The sequence below is a fragment of the Azolla caroliniana genome, unplaced genomic scaffold, assembly GCF_043228905.1.
Source record: "Azolla caroliniana isolate FFs.n. ecotype wild unplaced genomic scaffold, voAzoCaro1.0.p SCAF_18, whole genome shotgun sequence".
NCBI classification, from domain to species: domain Eukaryota; kingdom Viridiplantae; phylum Streptophyta; class Polypodiopsida; order Salviniales; family Salviniaceae; genus Azolla; species Azolla caroliniana.
This window is the reverse complement of record NW_028230453.1, coordinates 4670882-4681130: the sequence shown is the minus strand read 5'-3', so window position 1 is coordinate 4681130 and position 10249 is coordinate 4670882. Positions and strand designations below refer to the sequence as shown.

The 10249-nt window shown below is 39.8% G+C and overlaps 2 protein-coding genes across 2 annotated transcripts; one reads left to right on the top strand and one right to left on the bottom strand.

Annotated features, from left to right (window-relative positions):
- The first annotated feature begins 2711 nt into the window (after positions 1 to 2711).
- On the top strand, positions 2712 to 4421 carry LOC147852176 (uncharacterized). Its single transcript, XM_087333774.1, has 4 exons — positions 2712 to 3053; positions 3243 to 3326; positions 3650 to 3785; positions 4019 to 4421. The coding sequence occupies exons 1-4, from the start codon at positions 2751 to 2753 to the stop codon at positions 4141 to 4143; spliced, it is 648 nt and encodes a 215-aa protein (XP_087189900.1). The 5' UTR covers positions 2712 to 2750; the 3' UTR covers positions 4144 to 4421.
- A 3001-nt stretch (positions 4422 to 7422) lies between these two features.
- Positions 7423 to 9828, bottom strand: LOC147852175 (uncharacterized). Its single transcript, XM_087334460.1, has one exon. It carries the CDS (start codon positions 9730 to 9732, stop codon positions 7870 to 7872), a length of 1863 nt encoding a protein of 620 aa, XP_087190586.1. The 5' UTR covers positions 9733 to 9828; the 3' UTR covers positions 7423 to 7869.
- Between the last annotated feature and the right edge of the window lie 421 nt (positions 9829 to 10249).

Below are 10249 nucleotides of genomic sequence, written 5' to 3'. Positions count from 1 at the left end.
ACGGATACATGTTTTTCCATTTCTTTTATATTCTTTTCGTATGGCAGTTACAGTTTCTAAACTAGTCACAGAATGGATGTAAAAGTATGTCAATGTGAATGGATAGGAAATTGAAACATGTCAATAGCTTTACTTACAAGGCAAAGTGTCTTTTGGTGAACTCTATGGGAATAGAGGATATCTAATGGTACATGTTGGACAACCTCTTCAAATGACACATTTTCTGAGGTATGCTCTTCTATAGTGGCTTAAATGTGAGGTTGCATCATACCTTTTGAGATGTGTAAATTGAGCATGAGGTGCAAGAATTTCGTTGGTACTTCCAAGCAAGAAATGTACAAGTAGAGTTGGTATTAAAAGAAAATTTTCATTGAAGCGTAATGGCCTTTTTCCAAGTTAACTGAAGATGGAATAAAGTATTGAGTAGAGGACATTTCACTTTGGTCTGGGTTCTGACAAGAAAATGCAGTTGTCAAGGTGGAGTTTTGAAATTGGGAGTCAAACAATAAAATGATGCTAGGGAACTGAAAAATATGACACTTTTAGACAACCTGCTTGGTGTGTATGAAACAAAATCAATTCAAAAGGGTGCAAATTAATTATGTTTAAAGAACTTGAGAAATGTACACATGAATGCATAAAAGCAATGCGTTCCCATGCATGTGGTGATGAGCTTGGTGTGTATGAAACAAAATCAATTCAAAAGGGTGCAAATTAATTATGTTTAAAGAACTTGAGAAATGTACACATGAATGCATAAAAGCAATGCGTTCCCATGCATGTGGTGATGAAATCTATCAATATCATTAGGACAACATAAAGGACAAAACAACATAATATACTGTGGATCAAAATAGGAAAATCATTGTATTTTGCAGTGGTTGGTAAGAAGATATCTAGTATTGTAGTTAATGATACTTGATGAATATCTTAGAGTGTCTTCTGAAAAATCAGTTAGCAACCTATTCATCATGTGCTAAACAATTGTATTGTTTGAGGGATTTTCACACTGAAACCTAATGGTTTAAGAGATCCAAGAATTGTTAAGTCACTGTTTTGTGGTTTGGTTTTGGCTCAAATTGATTGGCGATTGTAGAGTGAATTTTTAATTTGGTAAGGAAGAAAATTAGAAGTCACAAGAATTGCCGTGTTGAAAGTTAAAACTTCATAACAATATTGCATTACACATGTATAAAGTTAATTTATAGATAAATTTTCAAATGCTCTTCTGAACCATTAAGATCCTAAGCTGTTAAGTAGATAACAGCTCAATTTGAACTGAATTGAACTCTTAAACCCCCTGCAAAACTGATATGATTAAGTTGTTAACCCATTAAGTGTGGTTTTGTGGTTCGGTTTGCGTTTCAAACCTAACCGTCACTAATTCCTAGGTGTTATAGTGTGAGGACCAAATATTTGTTTAACGGAGGGTAATGCAAATTTCCATTGTGAAGGAAAAAATTGTATTAGATGATAACAAACATGCACTAATTCCTAGGTGTTATAGTGTGAGGTCCAAATATTTGTTTAAAGAGGGAGGAGGGTAATGCAAATTTTCATTGTGAAGGAAAAAATTGTATTAGATGATATCTTATAAATGGTTAAAGATTGGTCCCTTTTGGGAACACAATTTTGTCGATATTTATGGATTGCAAATAGAAAGTGGGAAGTCAAGCAAGGCTTTGCATAGAACTGAAGGTTTATTTTGAGCAACGATAACTACAGAGCACATAGAGAGGGAACAATTAGGTTGGTAGGGGTTGAAAGAAGACAATAGTATAAATGGCATTCATGGATGTCTACCCCACGATTCTAATGGCATGTGCATCATTTATAGGTTGGATTCAGAACTAATCTGAAGCATTCTGTCAGGCATGAAGCATACAGATTGTGGACCAAAAATGTAAAATGTAGGAGCCGGTTGTCAACTAAGGCGAAGCTATAGACAGGGCACAACACAAGGACATAGGTAATGGTACAACCCATTTCAGGTGCGAGACGTGTGCCAACATGGACGGGGCATGAAAAGGCAATGTGCCAAAAATAGTTTTGTGGGGGCGGGTGGGTGTGTTGGGCAAGGCGAACATGATTGACTGTCTGATGGCACACAATGGACACTCACAATAGACACAGACACAAACAAAGATATGGACACATACACAGATACAGACATAGACATAGAGAAAGACACAGACATGGACACACACAATAGACACAAACACAAACAAAGATTTGGACACAAACACAAATACGGACATAGACATAGAGAAAGACACAAACACAAACACAAACATAGATACGGACATAGACATAGAGAAAGACACAAACACAAACACAAACACAGATACAGACATAGACATAGACATAGAGAAAGACACAAACACATACATAGACATAGACATAGACATAGACATAGACATAGAGAAACACACACACACACACACACACAAACATGGATACGGATATGGACACGGACACGGACACGGACATAGACATAGAGAAAGACACACACACACACACACACACACACACAAACATGGATACAGATACAGACACGGACACGGACACACCTCCAGAGACCTCCAGAGACATGGTGTGAATCCAACAATATTACATAGACAATCCAATCCAAAGAAGAAGATTAAGTATCCGCAATCAAATCCAAAGCAGAAGAAGAAGAAGAAAAAGAAGAAGAAGAAGAAGAAGATTAAGTATCCACAATCAAATCCAAAGCAGAAGAAGAAGAAGAAATGATGATGGCCATTCTGCAGACACCATGCCCTTTTCTTGCTTCTCCTTCTACTTCTCCTGCTCCTCCTCCTCGTGTTTCTTCTCTCCCCGTGCTTCACATTCATGGCAAGAAGAGACGACCCAAAATCAAGAGCATTTCTCCTAGACCTCCATCGCGCTCATCATCCTCCATCGTCAGATGCCACACTCCTGAGAGTGCCCACCCGGAGGACTCTGTAGATAGGTCTTCCTGTCCTAGTGTGAAGCCTGAAATCCACCCTTCTGCTTTCTCTTCTACTGTAGACCTTCGAGTCGGACTCATTGTAAGCTTCTCCCTTAATCAATCAAATTTCGGATTCATTTCTTTTGCTTAATATTGGTATTTGTATTTCCTCCTGGAAATAGACAAGGAAAAGCCTAATATTTCAATGTGTTTCTCTTATTACAAAAAAGGATTCATTTTGATTCTACTTTCTCGAAAGGATTCAATCGATTCTCTGTCTAAAATGCAGACACATGCAAAGCCAGTGCTTGACCCGGAGATGAGTGAGAAGAGGGGAAAACCAACAAACAGCCGACGATACCTCCAATTGACTGTAAATACATACAAAAGATAAACCAAAGATTTGAGCCCCTTGAATTTTCTTTTCGCTTTGCAAATTTTCCTTCACCTTACCAGTCTGCCCCACATGTATGGCCTTTTCGAAACTTACCGAGAATTACCCCGCAAGTCTCCGAAATGTTGTTGTTACTCCGACCAAAAGGGCTGTTCTCGGAATTTTCGGAAAAACCAACGGGCATTCCGGTGGTAAGTATCCCCATCATTTCAGCATGTTCCGGTGTTTTTCTGTGATCCTTTTTTGTGATGTTTGAAAACCTATGTGTGATTTGTATTATGCCCCATGTTTTGTTCCCGTAGGTCGATATTGGGTGCGAGATTCGGACGATTGTTTCGGAATGCAAATATGTCATGGATGTGGAAGATGCTGTAGGAAAGAAGGTGCTAGTGGTTGCTAATGTGTCCCCGACCGAAGTCTTGGGCATTCGGAGCCATGGTAAGATACTTATCGATCCCATATTATGTATTCATTATGATTTTAGGAGTCACTTTAAGGGGATAATATGTATTGATTCAATTTTCAAGTGGTTGGCTGAATCTCATTACTAGAGGATTCCTTAGATAGATTGTTTGAACTTTGAAGTAGAGGATTGCCTATTAAAAAAAAAAGGCTTGGAAGATGAAAATTTATGAGTAGAAATTAATATATATACCCTCTCCTATTCTTAGGGTTGGTTTTGATTGGGTTCAACTATGATCCTACACCAATGCCTCGGAGCTTTAAGTTAATTCTACCGGGACTGGGGCGCCTACCACCAGGATCACAGGTCGTGGAAGCAACCGTCCCAAATTGATTCTAGATTTCTTTCGTTTGTCTACGAAAGTGTGAGCTTATGAAGCAAGAATAACAATCACATGACAATGGAGTTTTGTAGCTTTCAAAGAGAACCAACATGATATATGGCATTAACTTTTGTACTTAACAAAGGTGTATCGGTCACATCATCGTGTTTTTGATGAGTAAGAGAATTTCAACTTTCGCGCATTCAATAAGTAAGACTCATTACCACTTCTGTGTATTAGTATACTTTGGCAAGGCATGGAGGGAGGGAACATTGGTGGTGCAAATTCAAGGCAAGTCTGGGTGTGGTAGGACAAGTATGTAGGGAAAGGAGATGTATGTAGTGCTGGTTTCTGACTCATTAAAAGCTTCTACTACCTTCTATAGATTGGCATAACCTTCTACCACCAATTGTAACTTCCCAAAATGCCTACAAATCTTTGTAGTTTACAACATTCTACTAAGTTACAAAAAGAGTGTGGTGGCTCTCTCATGAAAGTCACATTAACTTGTCAATTTCAAGCTTGAAAACAAGGTCTTTGCAATTGAATGATTGATATTATTAGCAATGAATCAATTTATGAGTGGCCATCTTTTGTTCTCTAGATTTTTTCAAGAGACAATACTCCATGATTAACACCAGCTTTCTTAACACTAAGAGAAAATTTCAACTTTTTCTTGTTGTTTAATCTTCTTTGAATCATTAAGACTAATCTCTATATAGGATAAATAAATGTGAGTGCATGTGGCTAGAAAACAGTATTGGTTGGTTGCCCAACCTTTCATCCTCAAGCTATACAAACCAAATCAAGTTCAATATGGATCCCCAAATAATCATCATCTTCTTTGTTCGTACTATGGACATCATTATCCTCATTGGGGAGTTCAAAACCATTCATCTTATCCTCATTGTGAATATGCCAAACTTTGATACATTAATGTGCAATATTTTGATTGTTACAACATCCCACAAACTCAAGGCCCTTTGATGGAGCATACATCATATTGGGATTTGCTTAACTTAAGAAATTTCCTTCGTAAAGCTGCTAAAAATAGTTAGGAAGGTGGAAAACCTTTGATAACTTCCTCTATGATTATTAATACTTATGTCTTGTTGATGATGGTAATGTTAGAATTATGATAGATAATTGTTCGCACAATGTAACCCTCCTTTCACGTGCCATGGATTGAATGGGAGTTTCAAGTAACTATTGGTTGGGGACTTTTTATTACTTGACGTGAATTATTGAAATAGTTGTATATAAATATTTGATACTCTATACTTGATATGCTTCTAGACAGAAACCAACATCAGTTCATCAAGATGGTGTAATGTTGCACATGCAAGCAACTCATTGTCATATAGGGTCCATTCAAATCCTATTTTTGTGTAGGGCATAGTTGGGTATGGGTGGTCACAAATAGGCAAATGCACGTTACAAAGGTTGGAAAATTGGGTGATTAGCTAGTGAGAGTGTGTAATTCTCTTCATCTACACATGAGACATAGCTACAAGCAAACACATTGATGATTAGTTACTATTGTTTAGGGTTTTTGTTTCGATGAGCAAAAGAATACTTCAAACAAAAGAATATAACACAAGTACATACACTTTTGTTGAATTTGGTTTCTTGTGATGACATCAGATTTGCCAATTACATCAATTTGGAAGAGAAATATTAAATGTCATTCACTTTAAATGACTATACCACACATTATTCCTGTTTTTTATTATAATTCTCACATTGACCTCAGGTACCAATAATTAGTTGGCAAGCTTTTAAAGTTATGAACTTGTCTAGTTATTGAAGCGGTGTCCACATTGCCTATTTGTGAAATACTTCCACATTGCAAGTGTTTCTAAATGACGACTTAAATGTGTTGCGGATTCTTATAAAGCAAATGAGAGGGATTACGGTCAAGCCAAACAAATGTTATAAATAACTAGGTTTCCAAATATTTCCTGAGTGTGGTTCAAAAGATGTATTTTAGGACTCATCATTTCTGGGAACAATTGATCCTCTAGGTCGTCGGGGGTGGGGATAGTATTAGTTGTGACCAAGAATAATTGAATATGTCAAAGAGCAACGATGACATTGTGCCATATTATATAATGTGTGAAGGAAAGAGGTCAATGGTGATGATTGATATGATGTGCTAATCCACCTTGGAGGCATCCAAATAACACCCGGAAGGCTTTTAGCCTACTACTTGTGTTTAAGAATACATATTGAATACAAAGAGTACCATGTAGGTAATCAATAGAGGCATTACGATGCCACTGAAGGGTATTGAACTTGGGTCTCTTGTATAAGAAGAATACGCATGTTCTAATTCAATTTCGCAAGAAGAGTCCCACAAATAATTCAAGCCAAAATAGATTGGAAAGTTTGGAGGACACTACAAATGAGCATGAAAGGTGGAGACCATAATGGTTGAGGTTAGCAATTTAGGGGGAAAACATTCAATGAAAAACAAAAGACGGCCTTATTCTATTGCGAACTGCCCTTGTGCAAAATACCATATAATCGTGCAACCATACACACACACACACACACACACACACATATATATGATCGCTTCTCTTTGTCAAAGAGGGTGGGCCCAAGGGCATTTGGGGAACTAACCAAAACATAGGGACATCCTACCTTTGTACATCATTATTGTAAGAAGTTTTGGCTCTATGGAAACACTAATAACACTCCTATATTTTTGTTTATTTCCCCAAATGCCCTTGGGCCTCGTACCTACCCTCCTTTGTTTTTGTGTATTTCCCCAAATGCCCTTGGGCCTTGTACCTACTCTCCTATGTTCTTTGGTTATTTCCCGAGATGCCCTTGGGCCTTCTACCTACCCTCTTATGTTTTGCCATTTGGTTATGTCCACCTCCCCCCAAAAGAAAAAAAAAGAGCCATTATTTGAAGGACAAAAACCACTCAAGTTTCCACTATTTCTCTCTTAACATACTGTAACTAGTTTTCCAGCAAGACACATACAATATGTACATACATACAACATGTGCTATTAGTGGAGCAACAACATACTGACTACATGTGCCTAAGTGGGTATTTCAGATGAGATTCAATTGGTGCAGAAACTGCTATCTGATCACTCCTCCCAGTAACAAATCCACAGTTTCAGTACAGACACTGCTATTTGAGCAAATGCATCTTCAATTCATTAAGACACCCAATTGATTGTAACAGGCAATGCACATAGATAACAGAAAATTTTGAAATCCATAGAAGCATATCCGCATTGGCACGCACTCAGAACAATAACAAAATCCGTGAGGAAAGAAGCATGAATTTCAGAGTCAACATATTCCAAAACAAATTACATGCCTTTCCCCCGCTATGGGAAGGTAAAAAAAGAAATGAATCTCTTCTCTGAATGTTTCCGTGCTCGATTAACAAGTGATCGGCCGGCACTGTATTTTATATAAACGAATGCATCGAATATGTACACTCAGATTGGAGTAAACTGTATGATTTGTGGTCATGTGTGCAAGGAAGGCAGCATGATGAACTTAACATTCACCCTCTGAAAAAGAAAAAACAAATATCATGGCTCTCATGTTAGGAATGAGAATGCTATACTAGTTATATGTGTGGATGTATATGATGTATATGTATATGTATATGTATATATGTATATGCATCTGCATCTGCATGTGTATCTGTATATGTATGTACACATAGAGCTATATATAGATATGTGGCAGAAAAGACCAGTTTTCTCACAATGGTTGCATAGTGGCAAGGAAATGTGGACCAGCTTGATGATCATGTTTACTCCATAACTGCTCATCACTTAAGGGCTTCCAAGAATTATACGGTCCCAGCCCTATCTGCCCCTCCATGGCAATGTCTGCGGTATTAGTATCCATTTTCAGCATATGCATGTCTACATCCGGCACCAAATTAGGCTTCATATCCGTATTTAAGGAAAACCGAGCAGCACTAGACCTGTAATGATTCCTCAAATCTCCACATTGGCCCGCATCATCTTCAATATCCATCAATGTTGTCATTATCACATTCATATCCAGTACCAATGAATTTGATGGCTCTGGCAATGTGGATACCTGGCCAAACTTGTCATCATGACATGAATTCAATTGCATTTCTTCATTAAGATCATCATTCTCTTCACTGGGAGCTGGTAAGTTCAGATCGAAGTCTAGATTTTTCCCTTGATGGTGTACCATGGAGGCCTTACTTTCTTCATTTCCCTCTGGTAATTCTTCCTCTTCCTCTTCCTCTTCTTCTTCTTCTTCTTCTTCCAGTGGATGTAGACTCAAATCATGAATATCGTGTCTTTCTCTACTAGTGCTTGCTGTTGAACCTGTAGCCACCATCGAGTGTGAATCATTATATAAGTCTGACATATTTATAGACTTTTCACCACCATTCCAATGGCATCTCTTATGTCCACCTAGAGCTTGTCCCGTAGTGAAGACACGGTGACATATAGAACACAAATGTCCACCAGTATGCTGAGTTATGACTCCCTGTTCTTCTAGTATATCATGCTCAGTGTCGAGAGTACTCCTATGATGCGATCCGTGTGTCGCCACCATGTCTCTGCTGTAATTCATGGTATTTTTGTTACCAAGATTACTATACTGCTGGGATGTAGTAATCATCTTCCCCTTCTTATGGCAGCTTGCTCTGTGACCCCCCAGAGCTCGAGAAGAATCAAAGCATTTATAGCAGGTAATGCACTGGTAAGTATTACTTACAGTAGATTCAGCTGCTCGATGATGACTCGGTGCATCGCCATCATACTGGCCTTCAGGGTTATTAGTAGTCATGAGATTAGGCAAGGGCATTAAGCTGTCCATGTTGATTGTCGGGCCGTCTTGAATCTTCAGATTAGAAGCAAGGGAATCTTCAGTTTCGCCATGCCTATCAAGATTGGCGATAATGTGCATCTCGTCTTGAGGCATCGGATTGCTGGGGTGAATTGGGGAGGCAGGGTGAGGATCCAGGCTGCTCAATTCCATGCATTTACTAGACATTAAATCCAGGCTGCCGGATTCGGTCTTCCCGGATTTGAGCATAAGAAGCCACTTGCTTGCCAGCAATACATCCTCATCAACACCTTCTTCATCTAATCCTCCACGCATCTTCAGCGTTTGGTGGCGATTCCGGGCAGTTTTAGATCTCTTCTTCACAAATCTCGGAATTTGGAGGTAGCTTCGGCCGGTTCTGCACCTCGAGCTCGGATGACTCAGGATACTGTAGGCCAAACGACTGTCATGACTGATCGGCCTCCCTTTAAACACAAGCTTTATCCTGGTCTTCACCTTCTCCTCCGGTGGTGGTGGTCCCTTCGTCTCGGCATCATCTATCCTTCTCTGACGTTCCATGGATCCATGGCATAGCTCCGTTTTCTCTTCCTCCTCCATGGATCCATAATCCGTTTCTTCTTCTTGAATATGACGACGTCCAGAAACGGATGATGATTTCCCTTTCTGATGCATACCAGCGGAGGATGATACATAGCCTCCATGGATCCTCATGTGGCCTCCGAGAGCTCGGGGAGAAGAGAAGCTCTTGAAGCAGAGGGGGCATGCGAGGGGGTCACGTCCCGTCATCTGAGGAAGAGGATCAGAAGGGGGGGTGTAGGAAGAAAATTTGGAAACCCTAAATCTCTTCCTTCCGAGCACTGATCGTTCCAGCTGCTCATCCGAGGAGTGGCTCATCAGAAACAGAGGGGATGGAGCTCAGCTATGGGAGGGGGGGGGGGGGGGGGAGGGGATGGGTAAGGGCAGCAGCACTCAAAGCTATGAAAGAAGATGAAAACAGAAAAAACTGAAGGAGAAGCTTCCTGTCTCTCTCTCTCTCTCTCTCTCCCTACGACAGTGTATCTCTCTATGTGGGCGTGGGCGTGGGTGTACTGTGAGTACTGTGTAGTGTGTCGTAAAGAAAGAGAGAAAGAGGAAGCTCGGCTATGGCGATTGTTTGGGGGGGGGGGGGGGGGGGGGGGGATAGGACAGTATTCCCAACAGCAGAGAGCTGCAGGGGAAGCTTCTAATCTCTCTCTCTCTACTATATATGTGTGTGTGTGTGGGTATGTACTGTGTACTGTGCAGAGGAGGAAGCTCGGCTATG